Source organism: Python bivittatus, unplaced genomic scaffold, assembly GCF_059951505.1.
Source record: "Python bivittatus isolate LINGU-HERP-01145 unplaced genomic scaffold, Pbiv_v1 ctg000670_np1212, whole genome shotgun sequence".
NCBI lineage: Eukaryota > Metazoa > Chordata > Lepidosauria > Squamata > Pythonidae > Python > Python bivittatus.
This window is the reverse complement of record NW_028277094.1, coordinates 10580956-10602280: the sequence shown is the minus strand read 5'-3', so window position 1 is coordinate 10602280 and position 21325 is coordinate 10580956. Positions and strand designations below refer to the sequence as shown.

The window sequence follows — 21325 nt, the reverse complement described above, 5'->3', positions numbered from 1 at the left end:
TTTCTACAGGAAGAGTGTAGATATGAACAATCAAGAGAGAGCAGGCAAGTCCCTTGGCAGCTGGTCTCATAGATGACAACCCAGTCCAGGTGACCAAAAACCTGGGAAGAAGCATTTCAAATCATTCAGAGGTACTCCATCTGAATAAACACACTGTAAACGAGGATTGGAAATTCCTCTTGCAATTCTGTATTTACTCTTGAAAAGCATTCATTCTTGCTCCCTTTGTCTTGGCCAGCTTTGTGGGACTTGAGAATGTAGCAGCGATTTAGGACAGGGTTTCAATTGCGATATATAAGGGAAGCCATTGCCTTTCAGAAGTTTTGGGCTTCAGCTCCCATCATCCTCATACCCCATGGTCAATAGCAGAATATACAAGAGATGGGGTCCATCAGCATGCTTATGAAAAGGTGGAGTCATGGACCAGTATATATTCTTCATGGACAGGGCTGGGTAAGTAAAGCCTAATCACTTTGAGCAATGTGATGCCCCACAGGCACTAATGCACCTTGTTCAGGCTGACGTGATGCTTCTGGGAATGGCCACTCAAGGACCTTGAGTGAAAAGATGACCTCTGTGTTAAGCCCAAAACAAATATGTACTTGCACTTTGGAATGAGTGATCCAGAGGTGCCCATTCATGTCACATTAGCAAAGCTGTTCTGAAGCTGGAAGAAAATGGCACACCACTGCTTTGCCCTTGTTCTCGGACTGTTGGGGTGTCTTCTTCTCTCTGAGTGTGCAGGTTGGTTCCTTTTTCAGCTAAGTTTCTTTCGGTTGGAGATGAAAGCCTATATCTGTCACCCATTAAGGAATAATCATTTACAAGCCACATGAAAAAAGTTTAACTTAAAGCTTCGAAAGATAGCAGAGATGCTGGCTATACAAACCAACTCTCATTCATCACAACTGCGATCCCATACATAGTTACTTAATGGGATTTGCACGTATGTCACTGTGTATAAATCAGGTCTACAACCATAAAGCTTTGCTACCTCTCATTTGATTTATGTGACCTTAGCATCCATCCATCCCACAGAGTGCAGATTTGAGAAATACAAGCGGAAAAGGAAACAGATTCTTAAAGCATACTGCTGCACAAATGTCAATTTAAAAAATTAGAATAACGTTTATAATAATGGAAGTTAGCCCCAAATGTATATTTCAAATATAACTTGGAACATTTATAGGGACGCTACGCTAAAAGGCATCCCCAATCCATTGGTATTATATTTGGTGAGAATGTAGTTCAAAAGGGCTAAATTATAGCCCTCATAAATTTCTAGGAATGTCTTTTGTTCGTTTTAGGTTATGCTACGTTCAAAAACTATTGCTATTGATAAGCGTTCCTGAGCCCCTATGGGGATCTCTTCTACTGGAGACGAGCGGTAAAAATCACTAGTCCAAATTGGAAAATTATCTTACTGGGGAAGGTGATGAAAAATTGCAGATCTGCCTTTGATTTCACCAAGTGTATTTCATAGTTTGGATTTTTGATATTGACCAGTGAGATCTGCAAGAAAATGGTACAGTTTGAAGATGTTCCCTGTCTAGATGAAGGCAGATATGCAGTCTTCGTGTGAACGTTAGAATAAATAAGAATGTTCGTTGTAATGCTAGTTAATTTTTTTGGAATTCCATTCTAAGCTAGCATAAGAGTGTGTATTGTTTTTTTGGATAAAGGAATATATTAAAGAATATATATATAATGACAGTCATGAAGCAAAATTGGAAAACCTAATTTTTTGGGGGGGCGGGGGCAATATTTGCCTGGAGAACATCTGTGTCTATGACCTCTCATTACTTTTCATGCTGAAGTTTTTCTTAATCAGGAAAAGGCAAGTTCTATCTTGCACCGATATAGAAGGTACAATTCTGGAGGTTTGGAAGAGTTTCGTCAAGGGAATCTTGAACGAGAGTGCATGGAAGAAAGATGCAATTATGAAGAAGCTCGAGAAGTCTTTGAAGACGACGTTCAAACGGTGATTTACAAGAATCAGGAGAGCTTAATCTCTGTCCATTAGATGGTCTTCTTTCTTCTTCAAGATTCTTCTGGCAGGAATTGTGGACAGAAGTGAAAGCTGGCTTACCAGTAATGGTTGGACAACTAACAAAATTGATACTAACCAAACAATTTGGTAGTTTCAGATCATGCACTGCTGGCAGATAAAAATAAAAAACTATGGTTGTATTTCAGAAAAAATTGATCATCCCCAAACTGTTTTCATAAAATGTTATGGGAATAGTTTTAAAGCATGCCATCGCTTATTAGTCAAAATCAAAAGTTGATAGGACTGTCCACTGCTAATCTGTTACATGCAGATATTCTTGCCTTTTTTTCATAATTCATTCTGGATTATTTTTTACCTGTTTTCGTTAAAGCCTTTTTTTTTTTTTGCTAGGCATGGGGAATTGGAAGGAGTGCATGGGACTCTAAAAGTCTTGGAAATGTATTTATATATCCAATTTATGTGCTACTGGATCACAGTCAACTCACAGTGGTGTGCAGCAATATAAAATACAACAAAAACTGATAATAAGAGAAATAAAGAGAAAAAATAATGTACCAATAGACTAGCTAATCAAATCTGGCATGCTGATGGCATTGAGTCATTCTCCAAAAAGTCCCCTCCATGGTCTTCACAATCTTCCAAAGGCCACCATTGAGAGGCAAGACTATCTTCTACAGGAAGGTTGTTACATAGCCACCATCCTGACTTTTCTGACCCCCACCCTGGACACCTTGGTGGGGGTGCCATAAGCAGCTTCTTCCAGTAGCATCTCCTTGGGTGAACTGATTTGAGTTGGAGTAGAAGGGAGCCAAACTATACAGGGCTTTCTAATTCAACACTAGCCCTGTGAATAAATTGCACTGGGAAATCTATGCAATTCGTCAAGGCATAGCTTGCAGAATAGGTACAGTGTGACCTTTGTGACCCGCCCCAATCAATATGCAGAAACCTTATTCAGTATTTCTTGAATGTCTTCAATTTTTATTTATTCTTCTAAATACATATATACAGCAATAAAGTCTAGAACAGTGTTTCTCAACCTCAGCAACTTTAAGCCATTTGGACTTCAACTCCCAGAATTCCCCAGCCAGCCTGGCTGGCTGGGGAATTCTGGGAGTTGAAGTCCAAATGGCTTAAAGCTGCTGAGGTTGAGAAACACTGATCTAGAAGCTTTACCTATGTTTTAAATCAAAGGAGACACTCTATGACCAGGAGGACCTTCTCAAAGGAGAGGGTCTGTATATGAGTTGCCTCATTTAGGGACATGATTAGGGCAGGGCGTACCTGACAGAGAATGGAATCATTTCCACAAATAAACTCTGGGTCTGAATTTTAATATAAACCTACTTCTCTTTGAATGCAGTGTTGTAATTGTTGTTGTTTTTTTTTGCAGGCGGCATTTTGGAAGACATATTTTGGTAAGAGATCCTTCAGAAAACATCAGCACATATCTAGCATTCTAGGTCTCAATGCATAGAGGACCGTTGTCTTCTCCTCCCCTGCCCTCATGGAGCACCTTACTTTTTTAGCTGGCCAGTTTGGGGTAGCTTGAAAAGAAGAGACCATTCAGCTGTGTATCATAGACCCACAATGGACCCTCAAAGCCAAAAACTTCACCAAAAGAATAGAGTGGGAATGTTCCTTGCAACATTGCTTGATGTGCCTCCTGCCACATCCCACATGCTCTGGGAGGATAAGAACCATGGTCTTCCCCCCCCAAAAAACAACAACAAAAAAGTCACCCATGCTAAAGGCCCTCGAAGGCAGATAGGTGGGGAGCTACCTAGTGAGCAACAGAAAGCAAACACTTCTTCCAAGATCTAAAAAACCTGCTTGAAGACATTTATTCTCCCCAGTCCCTTGAGCAATTGGCAGCAGCTGACAACAAAAACAGGTGCTTTGGAGCCTCAGCAGTCCAAACCACGAACTCAGCGTAACTCTTAAAATAAAATATCTAAGCAAGGAAGTCAATGGGTGTGGAAGCAGCAGGTTGAGGCTTGTTCTCCTGCTTTTGCACCAACAGTTTTAATAAGTCTTCCAGCTTCAGCTGTGAGCATACTTGAGTAGTCTCTGCCCCCTTCCTTGGCTCTCAGTAAGGCAGTGTTGTCCAAACTTGGCCACTTTAAGATGAGTGGACTTCAACTCCCAGAATTCCCCAGCCAGCATGGCTGGCTGGGGAATTCTGGGAGTTGTAGTCCACTCATCTTAAAGTGGCCAAGTTTGGACAACACTGCAGTAAGGCTTTCCAATACAAGGCAGCAGCTCTCTTCTCTGCCTGGACAAGAAACTGAGTCCCAGCCAAGCTGCATAGAAGGGTGGAGGAGTTGGTTTATACAGGCCTGAGAAGGATAAGCCAGCAAGCTTCTCTTTGTAGTCCTCTGACATCTGCCCTCAGCCTTCTTCTTCAACCCCTTACACCTGCTTGTTCCTCAGAGCAGCCTTGAAACTTAATGAGCACTGAGTCTGCAGGCACTTATAGTCTGGAGCTGTGGCTTGCTCACAAGGAGGCTGGTGTTTTCCTCTCATCATACCCCCAGTGTGATGGCTCTGAAGGTGGGAATGCTCTGAAGGTGGGAATCCTAGATTCCCAAATTCATTCCTGAGATTCACTGTATCATGCACATCCACTAAATAAAACCAGGTAAAATTCCAGGTTGTGTTTATGTCCCAGAATTAGGGGATGACATCAGGTGTCTGGATGATTGGTGGCAGGAAGAACTACTAAGCTCTACCATAAAACAGGAGTCAGGAGCAGGGTACAAAGATTCAGAGGGCTTCTGGGAGCAGAGGTGGGAGACCTCCAGCCTTCCACCTTGTAGGTCTTGTGAGGAAGGTTTTCATCAGGGGGAAAGTCCCTTTGTGAAGCAGATTCAAACCTGATTATCTGATAGGCAACTTCCTTGTCTCCATATCATCCCAATAAGCTTATTCTTATTTTTTCCCTCTCATCATTAAAGGTACTTGCTCAACAAGCAATGGAGGTTGCGAACAGCTTTGTAGAAATGACCCATCAGGACAGGCAGCTTGTTCCTGCGCTGAGGGATACAAGCTTCTAGAAGACCAGAAGTCCTGTGAACCATCAGGTAAAAGACCTCGGGGCAGTTATTCATCTTCAAATTGAGAATCTCCATTGCTCCTGATGCGTTGAGGCTGCGGTTCTATGATAACTGATTTGGCAATTACATGTATTGCTAAGATGGTTTGACCCACCAAGCCAAGTCCTCTGATTGGATACAGCAGTGACCAAGCATCTGCAAACATTATCCTGCCTGGCCACCACCTAGTCCTCAGAGGAAGGGTGCTGTGTGGCACCATTCCCATAAAAATCAGGTGATTATCAACCCCAACTCTGTTCTAAGCTTGTGTTGGACTTAGATTGTGGCAGGTTAATTGCTTTCTGATGGAAGAGTGGTCCCATCTTCTCCTTCCAGGGCCCTTTTCTTGTGGAAGGGTTACATTACCAGAGCCCATAAAACCCAGAGTCAGTCCTTCACAGAACCTGAGCTGCATCAACAGTACCGAAGGCCACCAAGCACAGATAAACACTGCTCAGATGACCCTCGCAAAAACAATTCCTAATCGAGACTGGCGCCATTTTAATAGCAGGAAAGGACAGGTTCCATGGCAGGTAAGAAAATTAAATTAGTGGTTCCATCACATGCTCTGCCTTCCTTGAGGTCTTGTGGAGAATCCATCGAAATGATCAGTTGTCTGGGTTGAAATTCCAGTGGTATGTAGGCAAAACTTGGGTCTACCTCTTGTTTTCCTTTAAGAACCCAAGAGAAACATCTTTACTCTTGGACGAGGAACTAGAGCAGTGTTTCTTAAACTTGGCAACTTTAAGACAGGTAGACTTCAACTCCCAGAATTCTGGGAGTTGAAGTCTACCTACCTCAAAGTTGCCAAGTCTGAGAAACACTGAACTAGAAAGTGCTTGGAAGGGATGAGGGTAAACAGGTTGAGATTTAACCTAGGAAAAATACAAGTATTAAGGGGAGGGAAATGTTCAGCCATTGGGGCTGTCATACTTTTTCTTAACTTGCCTTTTGGGGATTCTGATTCTATTTACAATTGCTGCAATTTATGATTTGTTTAACAGTAGTATTTCTTGCCCCAAAGTACATTGCCATGGGGGGATTAGACATCTAAAAATTCTCTCCCCTGGCTTTGTCCATTCCCCACAATCTGGCACAATTTATCTGCTCCCAGGTTTATATGTTCAGCTTTGAGCGGAAAGGATTCTGCGAAGGGGTGCTGATTAGTGATAAATGGGCCATCACAGCAGCACATTGTCTTGAGTATAAACCTCACACCATTGTGGCAGGTAAGCAGACAATCATCTAGAGAGAACTGGAGTTGCTGCCTGAAGCAAAGTGGTAGAGAATATTGGTTCAGTGTGACTCTACCCAAACCCAATGAGGGTTGGAGGAAGTTTATTGTAGCAGAAATAATTAACAACAGCCACGTTGTATAAATTTGAATGAGAGGCTTAATGTAAGATTAATGGCTCTTGGGGCTGCTGATCCAGAGCAGAAGTCCTAGAACAGCACTGCAACATCTGGGCTGCTTTTGGAATGCAATCCTTCTGTTGCTTTTACTTTTCACTCTTGACCCTCCCCCAAAAACAGTGGGGAGAGAAATGGGTGCAGGTGGTAAGCCTCTCTCTCTCCCCCCCCACCCCGTCTATGATGGGTTTGATCTGAATGTGATTGGGCCTCCATGAATTTTTAAAACTGAAAGGGAGAACTTCACGTTCTCCTTGGAGGTGATGGGAGGCAATCAAAGATGTCCACTCCCAGTTTGAGCAGATCATCTGTGATTATGTGCTGCTGGAGCACAGGGCTAAACCTTTATCCTAGGGTTCAGCTTAACAGGGTCAACCATGTCATCTGACCACAGGTCCTGCTGCTTTCTCCTTCCCCCCCCCAAAAAAAGTGTTCCAAACCTTGCTCCTTCACTTGCCACTTATTTAGCCCTAGATTTCTCTTTTGATGTTCAACCACCTCACTGAGTTGTAGACCCCAGCTGTGGGCGCAAGAGAAGTCTCCTAGATGTGATGCAGCTTGGTCAGTCTTAAAACACGTCTAATGTGTTTTGTTGTTATTCTACTGAATCAGGAGAATATGACACCAACTCTTTCGAACACTCTGAACAGCTCCGACGAATACGGAGGGCGGTCCAGCATCCTAACTACAACAATGCTAGCAAGTATGAAAATGACATTGCTCTTCTGGAGCTAGATAGGCCGTTGACCCTGAGCAAATACATCATCCCAATTTGCGTTGGGAACAAGGCACTCACTGAACACCTCCTGGAACACGGAACAAGCAGCGTGAGTGGCTGGTGGAAGCTTGACTATTTACAGAAGACAGCAAATATCCTTCAACAAGCAGACATCCAATATGTTGACCAGGAACAATGTCTGCAGAATACCGAGGACCATCTTTGGCTTAATACGTTCTGTGCAGGCCACCCTAACTTTGTTAAGAGGGTCTATTACGGAAACAGCGGAGCCCCATTTGTCACAGCCGTTAACAACACTTGGTTTCTAACAGGCATCGCCACTTGTGGAGTGCAGTGTACTGGGGACAAGCCATATGATATCTTCACTTCAATAGCAAATAATATTGAGTGGATAGAAGGTGTGATAGGGGAGCAACATAAGGAAGGTACATAACAACGTCTATCAAGTCCCCACTGATCATGTGAGGGAGGAGAGAGCTCTGATTCCTAATTTCTTTCTCACTTTCATCTAATTAAAGTACACACACAATTGATTGTGCTTCATTGGGGGGGGGGCAGAGGGGAATCATGGGCACTGAAATAGGACCCGATTTGCACAGCGATGAGCTGGAAGCCTATTAAAAAGTAGAGGTAGCAGAGCCCAGTGGGAATAGCCTTCGGCTTGGAGAATTGAGACCAATTTTTAGTCCCGTCATTATGAGTCCATCCAAAACTCACAACAGTATCAGTTTTCTAAGCACTTCTTATTTACCTCACTGGATTACTATGAAGGTAAAACACAGGATTGAAAAAAGATGGTGGAAAATTAGCATGAGAAATGTGTTGAAATGCAATCGGTACCTGTATTATTATGAAATATAATGAAAACAGAAATTGCAACATAAAAAAGCACCAAAGGAAATGTTCTTATTGTTTTAATAATGTCAAATCATTTTAAAATAAAGATTTCATATATGCTTGCAAGGACGTTGACAGCCTAGATCCTTTTTATTTATTAATTTATTTAGAAAGATGCAGTTTGGAGTCACCATCCAGGAACTGTGACCCTTCAGAGCCTGATACAACTTCCAGCAGCTTTGGCCAACCTGAATCCTGGCAAGGGATGCTGGGAGCTGTAGTCCAAGAACATCTGGAGGGCCACAGGTTCCTTAACTTGACTCTATATCATCTCACAGCTCCTTAAAGTCGACAACAGGGATGTGAGCAAAGTTCTGAAAACCAAAGGGTGGACCTACTGATTTGCCGAGTCTAGTTTCATAAAGAAAAATCCATCAGATTCTGAACTTGGAGGAATGCAAAAGGTTAATGCTGAAATCTTAGCTGTGTTTTCTAGGAAGAAGCTCATTCAGCAGAGTGAGACTTTCTTCTGAGTAAACACACATAGATTTGCTTAATAAAAACATCCCAAGTCTAAAAGAGTTTCAAGGGATAATATTAAACATGCCAATATTAAAACTGACAAATGTTTCAGGGAGCGTCTATCAACTACTATTTTTTTTGAAGTTGAGCAACAAGAAAAGCATTAAAAGAAATCTTTACATAAAAAAAAAAAGACCCAGCAGTGGAACCGTGAATTAAGTTCAAAACAGAATAATAAATTATTGATAATTTTGATCCTTTAATGATGCCTCAAGGATGCTGCTTAATATTTGATCACAACCTTCTCCAACCCGGGGTGTGTTTGGGGCCCAATTTCTAGAATTTCCAATGCGGCTGCATTCACACACCACACTTTCTGTGGTTACTGCACTGTTTTCTAGGCTTGGACTCTGAACCATGAATGGCCTGGGTTCACCAAAACATGGCCTGACGGAAAACCTCATTGAGGTTAAAATTAACTAGGGTTAATGTATTGAGTGAATGCAGCTGCTAGGTTTTTGAAAGTTTTTCTTTAGGTGATTTTTACGGCCAAGAACCAAAGCTGAAGGATCTGTTTGTGACTGATCGGAGGAAGGATCTTGTGCGGACACAATCCTGGGAATTCTAGTGTACATTTTTGCACAACCAGGTGGAAATCAGCCGTACATTTCAAAAGGGGGCTGCCATTTCTAGACCTCCTGCAGATGTCCGTCCAGCGACCTTCCATAGAAAGATAACCACTGAGACCTAAAAAGAACAAATATGTACTTGCACTTTGGAACTATTGACCCAGCGGTTCCCTATCACTGAGCATCAGCAACATTGTTGTGAAGTTTAAAGAAAATGGCAAACCGCTTCTTCGTCCCTGCCCTCGGTCTGCTGAGCTCTCTCTTCCTCGCCGAATGTGCAGGTCAGTCCATTTTACAGCTAACAAACATCTGGGTTTCTTTTTGGCTTGGGTTAAGAGCAGAAGTTATGATAAGTTCAATAATTCAGTAATAACTCAACAATAGTTTGATAATCAATAGTTCAAAGCAAGGTGCCTGTAAGTGAGGGACAGAGAAAGGTGCACTTATTCACCCATAACCCATAATCTGAAGGAAGGAAGGAAGGAAGGAAGGAAGGAAGGAAGGAAGGAAGGAAGGAAGGAAGGCTCCAGCTTTTGTAGAAGTTATAAAACCAAAATGTGCTATCTGCCAGTTTTGTAAGCAAACCCAAGTTCTTTTTTTTTTTTTTTTAAAGTATTTCTAAACCAACAGATAAATACTTTGATCAAAGATTGACATAGTCACTCTCTGGAGAAGCAGTTTTTTTTTTTTTTTAAATCTTCCCTGATAGAAGTAGTTGCTGCTTTCTAAAAATCAATTTAGAAATCCAGACTTTTGGACGTAGCTCTGATTATGCAACTGTGCTTGTATTCAAACAACAGCAACAACTCCAAGAAGGTGTAATGCAAAGATAGTGGTATATAGACCTCAGTTTTAATACATCACTTCTTGAGTTCCTAAATGTTTTCAAAAGCTGTGAAATGTAGATACTGTAGTTCCATTACTATTATCTTCATACATATAGATGATGTTCAAACAGACTGAGATTTTTGCCAGCCCTCCAAGGTAACTCAAAATTGTTCTGTCCCTTTGCAGAAAAAGGGGGTATCATGTGTGATAATCCTGCAAAGACAATGTTTGTTACCTAGTCTTCTGGAAGGCACGTGTGCTTTAAGCATAATATAATGGGTGGGTGGCTAAAATGGATGCCAAACAATAAAATTAATTCAAGTCTTCTGCTAAATTCAATCCCACCAATCAAAAACCTGGCTTTAGCAAGTCAGGGACAGTATTGCAAACTGGGAAATTCTGACTGGGGGCAAAGCAGGTTTATTTCCTCTCTTCTCCCCCCACTCCCCATGCTTCTGGGTCAGGTAAAACATATTTTCATGCACTTCCTCTTCCAGTTTTGTACATTTTTTTTTTCAACTCATGCACCTGTATGCCACCCCTTCATCTCCCAGCTCATATTTCTTCATCCCAGCCAGGGGAGGAACACTGGAATAACAAGGTATGCTGGTTTGTAGCAGGAGTTGGCTCAGAATTTGTTCATCTAACACACTTCAGGGCTGGCTAATCTGGAAGAAAGACTTTGTAAGTGTTTCTGATTCCCTGTTGGCCATGTTCCCTGCTACGATTGATTTGAGTTCTGAACGTGATGGACTGGGCCTGAACTGGTGTATGACAGCTTTCCAGGTTCCTGTCCTAGGACATGGAATCCTTCTCCTGACCATTCATGTGAAGTTGTCCAATTCTGGCCAAAGGTGGTGTGCCACAAATATATCCAACAGCACACAGAAAGGGAAATAAACAACTCTTACAGCAAAGTTTGCTACGTGCACAAAACACAGAACGAGCTCTCCTCCATAGATACCTGCAATTCCAAGCAAGTGTTGTGATCACTAGCCTCTGTTTTTATAAAATAGAATTTCTAAAGAAAATGTAAGTGGTTGGGCCGGGTTGGGCCAAACAGGATAAGTCAGCTTTCTTATACAGAAAAAAAAATTTTTTTTCAGAACATCAATGGCTTTTCAATCTATGCTGTAAAAAATGGTTTAGATTAGTTGCTTAAAAGAAGTACAACACAAAGGAAAATGGTTAGCTCTAAGGATCTCTTTAGAGCTAGCACAGGCCTGTAACAATGAAAAGCATATCATTATTGAAGTACTGAAGTATGAACTCAGATGGATATTTAACACAGCTGGGAGATCACGTTCCAAATGTTTGCTTCGGCATCAGTGGACCATTTGATTCATCTAATTGACATTTAACATCTACTCTTGGGATGAACTAGGCAAAGATAGTAAACAGGCTTGAATGTTATCCCATTTGGTTTCAGCTATGCTGAATGTTCTCTTTTGTTAATTTTAAGATGCTTTTATGACCAGGTAACAAAAAGCCTGACCCCATCAAATGTCAGTGTTTTCCGGGACCACGTTTTTCATTTGGAACGTTCCGCCTCTGGCTGCTCCGATTGTTGTACCTTATCTGGGGCAAGATCACGCTCATCTTATTGTGGGGAAGGGACACTTAGCTTTCTGCAGAGCATACAAAGCGCTTCTCATACAAAATGCGGCATCCTTCTAACAAATACAGCAGAAAGAGCTTGCAGATGACGTGCAGTTCTTATTTACTCCCCAGTACTGCAAACTTCTGCAAATACTCTAAGGGCCAATACAAATCCAGAGGGCTTAGCTAGAATCTCTCTTTCCCCATGATGGAGTAGTTGTCTGCTCTGGGGGATTTTTATGCAGAGAAATGCTTCAGAAGGACATAGCCCATCGGCAGTCTGGTTTTATGCAGTTGGGTCTTCACCATCCTTTATTTCAGGTGTAGATACAGGGTCTGTCATCCTGAAAAAAGCCTTAAGGTAGGCTAGTATCTGCGAAGAGAGATCTCTTTGGAGAAGACCCTAATGCTGGGAAAGATTGAAGGCAAAAGGAGAAGAGGACGGCAGAGGATGAGATGGTTAGATAGCATCACTGAAGCAATGAGCATGAAACTGAGCAAACTCAGGGAGGCAGTGAAGGACAGGAAGGCCTGGCGCGATGTGGTTCATGGGGTCACAAAGAGTCGGACACAACTTAATGACTGAACATCAACAACAAGGCTAGTATCAAGTCCTTGTGACATATTTGTAATATATGAGAGCCAGTTTGGTGTCATGGTGAAGGGGCTGGCCTAGAAACCAGGAGATGGTGAGTTCTAGTCCCACCTGAGGCATGAAAGCTGGTTGGGTGACTTTGGGCCAGTCCCTCTCTCTCTCAGCCCAACTCACCTCACAGGGTTGTTGTTGCAGGGGAAATTGGAGGAGGAAGGAGTATTAGGCATGTTTGCCGCCTTGAGTTGTTTATTAAAAATAAATTAATAAATAAAGGCAGGATAAAAATCTAATAAATGCATACAGACATACGTACATACGTACATACTGCAGCAAAAATATATAAGTGAGAATTGAGGTTTGCCTGAATTGGTGGTGAAGTGAGGTTGGAGGAACACATATGCCTTCATGCTAGGGGTTCAGTGGTAATGGAAGGGCTGAATCCACAAAAAGTGGCCAGTGGTGTTTTCCAGGCTGGAGGGATGTAAACATGCTTAACAAGGCCACCAAACAAGTTGCTGATTATCATTTCACTTGGAAATGGGGGAGAAGGTAGCACAGAGCTTAGACTCTGGATCATGAAGGGATGTAAAACTTTGTTCTGCAGCATGGTGAGATTCTGACTGAGCTAAGTTGTGTCTGTAACCTTCTGCCAAGAAAGCCTGTTCCTGAATAGTGGATTAATGGTCTGAAAAGCTGGGGTGTACTGCTCTGGTATGAAACCTGAACAGTTGGATGTTGGGTTACAGCCTGACCCCGATCTCAGAAGAGCTCAGGGCTTCTGAAAGTAGCTCCAGACAAGGGTCAGACACTTTGGACTGTCCCAATTCTGGTGGATCCAAATAGGTTCCTCTCTCACTCACACTTTCTTCTTCCTTGGCATCCTGAAGTTTTTATAAATCAGGAAGAAGCAAGTACCGTTTTGCACCGATATAGGAGATTCAACACTGGGCGACTTGAAGAAGTGCTCCAAGGAAGCCTTGAGCGAGAATGCATGGAAGAAGTGTGCAGTTATGAAGAAGCAAGAGAAATATTTGAAAATGATGAGAAAACAGTGAGTCGCATGATGGGAAATCTGGAGTTTTGATGAGGGGGGAAGCCTTTCAGGCAGTCTTATTCATGTTTCCTCAGAAGAATCCTGTTAAATCCAGGGGGGGTTGTAGTGTTTATTTAGAAGTTAGAATGTGCTCCAAGCTCAAACAAACATCTGGAAAGTTAAGACAATTCTCTGCTAAAGTAGCCCAGATTAGCACTGAGTTTCGCAGACTGAGGTCCTTTAAGCAAATACCGTTGTCCTTAGATAAGCTGTATTTTTGCTTTTTTAAAAAAAAAACAAACTTTATTAAGCTTCTGATTTGGGTGGAAAACATGGGAAATGGCAATTGAGTAGGATGCCAAAGTTGTTGGAAATCTTTCTTCAGTAGCGTTTTGGGCTTCTATGTCCCATTAGGTCAGGTCCTGATTTATACAGGTACATCTTTGCATCAAGACAATTTGATTTCTTTTATTTATTTGATTTCTTTTATTTACTGTTTTCTTTAAAGGAAGGGTTTAGTAGGAAAAAGAATGCATTCTTGGAGGTTTTGGGTGAACACGCTGTCCAGTTTTCTACCTCTGACTAGATACGAACCGGGCTCGATTGTAACTTCTTGTGCTCAGGATGAAAGCCCCTCAGTGTCTCTTCTGAATGGACCCTGAGTGTAACTCTTTCTACAAATGCATCATCAATGTATTGATTGATTAATTTGCAATATTGGTACATCACCCCCATCAAAATAACAACTCTGGGTGGTTAAAACAAAGAACGAGGCAACAATAAAATTATGCGCTATCAAAGAATCCTTGTGGAATACAGAGATAAAAAATATAGTCATTGTCTTCATCTATTAAAAATAAACTGTTTATATATTTAAAAGCCTTTCTGTCTGAATCCCATGTTACTGCTTTCTTTGCAGATGGCATTTTGGACTATATATCTTGGTAAGTGATCTCTTTTTCCCCCCTCCCACTTTAATGGTGTGATGGAGCTCATTGTTCAAAATAAAAATATTTGTGTTAAGGCAGGGTTTACACAGTGGCAAATATTTGGGATCCCCATATTCCTGCAGTTTCTAGTCCAAATATCTCTTCATCCTGACCAGAACTGAGTTTGCAAAATACAAGTGCAGTTAAAATGCTGTCAAGGGAGAGAAGATCCATGATAGGATGTGTCTCGGGTTACATGAGATACATCCTGTCACATCCCAAGGAACCTTTGGGCATGTGATGGAAGTGGATGATAGGATGACTAGAGAAGAGGATTACGCTTGGTGAGACAGGATTAGAGGAAGAAGAAGAAAACAGAGTAAGAGGGATGAGGGGATTGAAGAGATAATGGAAAGGTTCTTGTAAGCGCTATGAACTGTCACCAAAGACAGGTGTAGATGCGATTTGTCTGGAGTTTGAACTTGATTCAGTGCAACCTGTGAGGTGGGTGGCTATATAAATCATAAACAAACCAACTTAAGCAATGGATCCAAAGTTTTTCATTCAGGGAGATAAGCCCACCTCACCTCACCCCTTCCCTTCTATTCCATTCACAAAAGCAGACTGGCTGATGAAACAAGCTTCAACAGTGGGACAGCTTTCTTTCCCACATCTGAAGGGGAATAGGATAGCTTTGGGGATTTAGGAAGACTGTGGGAGGCCCAGCTTTCTCCCCCACATTATGGTGTTACCTTGTAGCATCTACCATCAGAGATTATCATCTCACTTTCACTAATGGTAGGGCTGGAGCTGACCTTTAGGAAGGTCCATGTTGAATTTCAAATGTGAGAATTCTAACAGGAAGCATTGTGGGTCCTGGGAAAGCCCATGACTCTCTTCAGATCCCTCCTGGTCCTTCTTCTCTTATGGACTAAAGTACGTGAACCCTGAAAAATGATGAATAAAATAAGAATAAAGCCAGTCAGCCTATGGAGCAACCTGTGTTAATTGTTCATTCTTCTTTCCAAAGATGGAGATCAATGTGAGTCCAACCCTTGTAAGAATGGAGGGCGTTGCAAGGATGACAGAAATGACTACACCTGTTGGTGTCCAGGTGGTTACGAAGGAAAGAACTGTGAATTAGGTACATTAATGGGGAGACATTAATCTTTTCTTTTGTTATGACATAATGGAATTTTTTCTTTTCAGTTTCAGCAAGGAGCAGCATTAGCTGGGGTCCTAAAATTAGTACCTAGATGGGAGATCACTAGGATATCTCAGGACTGGGAAGTCAGAGAAAGGGGGGGAAATCACAGAAGACAAGGATAGGCTACTTCTCTGTTGCTACCAGGAGTTGAACCCAATTTGAAGAAGACTTCACCTTTTGACTCCTGCATATTTTAGGGATACTGAATGTCATTCAGTATGTTTGTGTGTATCTCTATATGTTGCTGAACTACAACTCCCATTCTTTCACTAGTGGCCATCTTAGAAGTTGTAATTTAGCAACATCTGGAGTGCTACATGTTGTGCGTCTCTGCTGTAAACACACACACACTCCACATACATATATCAGGGTTCATGCAAACCCTAATATACTCATGTTTTCTCTCTCAGACACCGACTCCCTAGAGTCAGGGGATAAGCATCATTGGGTGCTTTAGATTAAGTCTTTTTTCACTGCCTCCATCCTGACCTTTCAAGTTCTGTTCTCAGATTTTAAGCTTTGATTGATTGATCATGTGCCATCAAGTCATTGTTGACTCTTAGTGACCACCTAGATAGATTTTCTCCATGATAATCTGCCCCCAACCTGGTCCTTGAGGTCTCCCAATGATGTCCCCATTGCCACTGTAACTGAGTCCATCCACCTTGCTGGTGGTCGTCCTCTTCTTCTCCTTCCACCTTTCCCAGCATTAGAGCCTTCTCTAGAGAGCTGGGTCTTTGCATCATGTGTCCAAAGTCCTTAAGAGGAATATCTGATTTTTTCCCCCCATTCCCTCAATTAGATGCTACCTGCAGTTCAAAGAATGGAGGGTGCAAACAGTTTTGCAAGGATAATGAAGCAGGGAAAGCCGTTTGCTCTTGTGCTGCAGGATACAAGCTGAATGAAGACCTGAAAACCTGTGAGCCAGCAGGTATGGTAAATGTTGGAAAGCAATGCAAAAATTACTCATAAGAATATCATCATGCTGGATCGGGCTAAAGGCCTTTGTAATCCAACATTTTGTTTCTCACCATGGCCAACCAGATATTTCTAGGGTGGTCTAATGCAGTGTTTTTCAACCTCAGCATCTTTAAGATGTGTGGACTTCAACTCCCAGAATTCCCCAGCCAGCACGCTAGCTGGGGAATTCTGGGAGTTGGAGTCCGCACATCTTCAAGGTGCTGAGGTTGAGACACAATGGTTGAATGGAAACATCCAAAGTTCTTGTGGTTCCATCCTCATTAAGTTTTGCAAGTGCATGTTCATGACTGGGGTGCATGACTGGGACTTGATAAGAAAAGCCACCTTGTTTAAAGCATCCTCCTCCCCCACTCCCCCAGTGCTTACAAAACTCTCTATTTGCACCAATGTAGTTAAAGATCCAGAGAAGAGAACCAGGGCCATACTCAGTTGGGGGTGGGGGGTGGGGGGGCGTGGGGATAAAGCAATATAGAACCTCTCTGTTCTGCAGCTCAGACTTTGTGGACTGGGAGATATACTTATTTAATCTGACACCCACTACTCTGAGCCAGGAGCAAGAATGTCCTTTTAGGATCAGTCAGAGGTGTATTTACATCTGAGTTCCAAACAATCAGGGATCCACGCCTGACACCAATTGCTCTAATACAGGTTGGCTGAGAAACCAACAGTTGGTCAAAGGCAACCAACTGACCTTAAACCTAATGTTCAGGGGAGGAGGATGGAAGATAAGCAAGTGTTGAGGATTTGAGTAGCTCTTTCCTTTCTTACTTGCTCTTGTTGAACTCTTAAGACTCATGATAGAACCTGTTACTAACCTACTGCCAATCCTCTCAGAATCTAAGGGTAGATCTTGCTCTATCTTTGGTTGACACTAAGATTTTCAAGAATCCAGCTTTCCAGGTGTGTTTTTTTCCCCCTCCCCACTTTGGTATCTTCCTTAGTGCCCTTTCCCTGTGGAAAGATCCAAGCTCCAGAAGCCCTGACTAAATACACTCGCTCACATCCATCAAACACATTTGATCATTGGATCATCTTGAATGCAACCACTGATGACTGGGAGGAAGGCTACAACAGCACTCAGGTTTCCTTTCAGACTGGACATCGGACTCGAGTGGTTGGCGGGATGGAAAGCAAGAAAGGAGAGGTTCCATGGCAGGTAGGACATTAGAAGAGTATATATGTAGCTCAGGGTTGAACTGTGGAGTCCTTGGGGTTCTCTGAGCTTGGTTGTTTTCTAAAACAACCAGGCTCAGAGAACCTCAAGGACTCCACAGGTAGGACTTTGGTCTTGTCCACAATTGCTCCAGGGTTGCCTGCTCTCCATCAGGGAAGTTGCAGAGAATTGATGCTAAACTTTACAGGTTGTCCTCACTTAGCGACCACAATTGGGACCAGAAACTCTGTCGTTAAGTGAAGACATTGGTAAGTGAAACCACAACTGGGCTTACAATCTGACTTCAGCTCTCTTTTGCTTTACAGTCCCGTGAAGGTTGTAAATGCAAGGATTGGTTGTAAAGTTACTGTTTCATCACCATCGTAACTGTAAACGGTCGAAGCAGTCACTAAACAAGGACTTTTTTTTTTCCTGTCTTCGAGTCAGTCTTGACTCCTGGCAACTGCCTGGACTAGTCCCTGCAGTTTTCTTGGCAAGGTTTTTTGGAAGTGGTTTGCCCTTCCTTGTCTCCTTCCTAGGGCTGAGAGAGAGGGACTGGCCCAAGGTCACCCAGCTGGCTTTGTGCCTAAGGCAGGACTAGAACTCATGGCCTCCCAGTTTCTAGCCTAATACCTTAACCACTATACCAATCTGACTCTCAAACGAAGATTACCTGTAGTTTGATAAAGCCATCTGCTGGGGCCAAGAATTGGACAACAGACTTCACTTGGAGTCTGATCAATGCAAAATAAAATGGCATGATTTCTTCCCATGCTTTGAGAAATACAGTTTTGCTTAATTAGGGTTCAAAGAAAGATCTGGGGGATTGTAACCACTGCCACCCCGTATAGTGCCAAAATTGCTCTTTGTACAGCCGTGTACGTGTGATACGTCCATGTGGGGAAATAGAAACAGTACATACTTTTCAGCAAATCTTGTGCAAGCTAGGAGTGCACGCACCCACCTTTTTGTATGAGTGGCTCAGCATTTCAGTTGCCTTTCCAGAAGATTCCCATGTGGTTATAAATCTCATATTTTTGTTGTCAATCGGTTTCATCTTTTTTTGAAAAATGGCTCTAATCAATAAAGCCAAGAGTGAGGTTTGAATTCACTGCAGTTGGAAAGAGAGAGCAAAGGATTTGAAGATTCCGGTCAACATCTTCACCCTCCCTTCTCGATTCTTCCTGGGAATTTTCAACCAGCTGCCTGAAACTGGCCAGGTTGAACGTTTCAATTACTTTATTTCATCACTCTTCAGCCATCCAGTGGCTTCATCGCTTCTGCTGGGCAAATGCACATCAGGGGCTGGCTTGACCAATGGCGACACAGAGAAATGCTTTGGCAAAGCAGGATCCTAGCATTCTTTAAACCAGTTCATGAATAAGTGGATTAATGCAACTGGGTCATTTTTCTCACAATAACACAATTCAAGATGCGGCAGAAAAATTGAATTGAAGCATGTTCTGCCTTTATAACCCCAAAGTCCAATGGAAATTGTATCAGGACTTTGCTGAGAGTTAATGACAAAAATTATTCTTTGCCCAGTTAACTTCACTTTGCTGCCATCTAGAGGCAACTGTTCTCATTACTGGTTTAAAGGAACTGAGACTGGCTTCCAAGAATATTACCCATAGTAATATAATACAGCATATTCTGATGGATTGGGAATTGGTTATGTTAGTTTTGTTCTTTCTGCAACAGATTCATCTGTTCATCTGAGCTATTTTATTGTATTTTACAAATCCCCCCTGATTGTGATGTTGTAATAACATTGCCTTGACTTTCATATTAACCTGATAAGGTCTATCCAAAACCTGGTTACTGTTGGCAACACTGAAATGCTGATAAACCCAGGATATTCTGTGAATGGCCAGAAATAAAGCTATTTATCTACAAGGCTACAGAACAGTTTGGAGGCCCTCACAGAATACTCAACAGTCAACATTCACTTGTAGTAAAGCCAGCTTCAAACTCAACTCCTTCAAATTCAACTTCAAAGCCAACTTCTGATGACTTCATGGACACATTCATGTCACTGCAACAATATGGAAGTGGTTTGCCACTGCCTTCTTCTGAGACACTTTTTCAACTTCCCAGGTCTAGCCTACAGCCCCTGGACTTTCTGGTGGCTTTTCATCCAAGGAACCAGGCCTGACCCTGCTTAGCTTCCAAACCCAGACAAGGGTAGTCAGGTGCTGTCACCTGCCAAGATATTCACTTGCGCTGGCCAAAATTCCAGATCCCTAAAGGATCAGGCCATCAGCAAGCACAGTTCTGGCTGTTTGTCACCCATCATGTTCCACCAGAAGCTTTCGGGAAGCCCACGTGCTGGAGAAGCATGAGGTCACACGCATTTCATCACCAAGATTTTGGCTTTCCCTGTCAAAATGGGACTTATCATTGAGTTCCTCTGTTCTTACAAACAGTCCTTGATTTGCTATGTTTACTTTCTGTTCCCAGGTTTATTTGCTCAACTCAGAAGGTAGAGGATTCTGTGGAGGCACGATCGTCAATGAAAAGTGGATCGTCACGGCAGCTCATTGCCTTGAATTTCAGCCACGAAGAATTGTAGCGGGTAAGCAGTTAACTACTCCTCTGTTGGAAGTACCCTTTTCCTGGCTATATTTTTACTTAGTGTTGCAGTGATTTTGTTTATGACAAAATCCAAGAGGCAGTGGGGGAGGAAGAAACGGGCAGAAGTGGCCGACATAATTGAGCATCAACGAACAAGAGAAAGAACTCTCCTTCAAGAATTTTGGTATCTTGCAAGGTTTGGGGTGAGAATACAGAGTCCTCCTAAGTCCCTGGTCAGTAGTAGTAGTAGTAGTAGTAGTAGTAGTAGTAGTAATTCTTCTTCTTCTCCTTCTCCTCTTCCTATCCAGGTGAACACAATGTGAATGTTGAGGACAATACTGAACAATATCGCAACGTGGTTAGGGCAATCCCTCACCCCATATACAATATAACTAACAAGTACCACAATGACATCGCCCTCCTTGAGTTGGACGCACCTTTGGAGTTCAACCATTATGTCATCCCAATTTGCATTGGAGACAAAGAGTTCACCAACAGCCTCCTTAAGTATGGATTGGGCACTGTGAGTGGATGGGGGAGACTGGCTTACCAAGGCAGGCAGGCGAGCATCCTACAGGTGCTGCAAATCCGGTTTATTGACCGACCAACCTGTCTGAAGAGCAGCAGTTATCCCATCTTGGCGAATATGTTCTGCGCAGGTTATTCTGATGAAGCCAAGGATACTTGCCAAGGTGACAGTGGTGGCCCATATACCACGGACATTGAGCACACATGGTTTCTGACCGGGATCACCAGTTGGGGGGAAGATTGTGCTAAGAAGGATAAGTATGGAATCTACACCAGAGTTTCCAGGTACATTAAGTGGATAAGGGAGACCACAAGACCTAAATAAATTAATCCCAAGTCCAAACAGAGTTCTGCTTCCTTTCTTAAGAATCATTCAGTTGTGGAACAGGGGATCCACATGGAACTGTAACTACTTCACACAAATACTTTTAGAGAATTAAAATCATCGAACGAGTGTATATAGGAAAGGACTTTGAAGATCAATTCGTCCAGCCCCTTGCTCAGTGCCAGAATCCTGACTATCACATTTTTTTAAAAAAAGAGGAAAAAAATGATCAGGGAAATGCGATTTGTATGAGCAAAGGAAATTAAAGGCATAACAGCCCAGTGGGTAAAATATTTAGTTTGGATCACTAAGTTTGAAACTCAAGAACCA

At 42.4% G+C, this 21325-nt stretch overlaps 2 protein-coding genes across 2 annotated transcripts; both read left to right on the top strand.

The window, feature by feature from the left end:
• Nucleotides 1-625: 625 nt before the first annotated feature.
• LOC112540883 (coagulation factor IX-like) lies at nt 626-8221 on the top strand. The gene is made up of 7 exons (XM_025167969.2): nt 626-744; nt 1818-1981; nt 3405-3429; nt 4969-5094; nt 5443-5639; nt 6221-6335; nt 7129-8221. Exons 1-7 carry the CDS (start codon nt 678-680, stop codon nt 7686-7688), a joined length of 1254 nt encoding a protein of 417 aa, XP_025023737.1. The 5' UTR covers nt 626-677; the 3' UTR covers nt 7689-8221.
• Nucleotides 8222-9348: 1127 nt separating this feature from the next.
• On the top strand, nt 9349-21007 carry LOC103058462 (coagulation factor IX). Its single transcript, XM_007430289.3, has 8 exons — nt 9349-9524; nt 13153-13316; nt 14218-14242; nt 15258-15371; nt 16237-16365; nt 17357-17571; nt 20029-20143; nt 20451-21007. Exons 1-8 carry the CDS (start codon nt 9458-9460, stop codon nt 20993-20995), a joined length of 1374 nt encoding a protein of 457 aa, XP_007430351.2. The 5' UTR covers nt 9349-9457; the 3' UTR covers nt 20996-21007.
• The last annotated feature ends 318 nt before the right edge of the window (nt 21008-21325 follow it).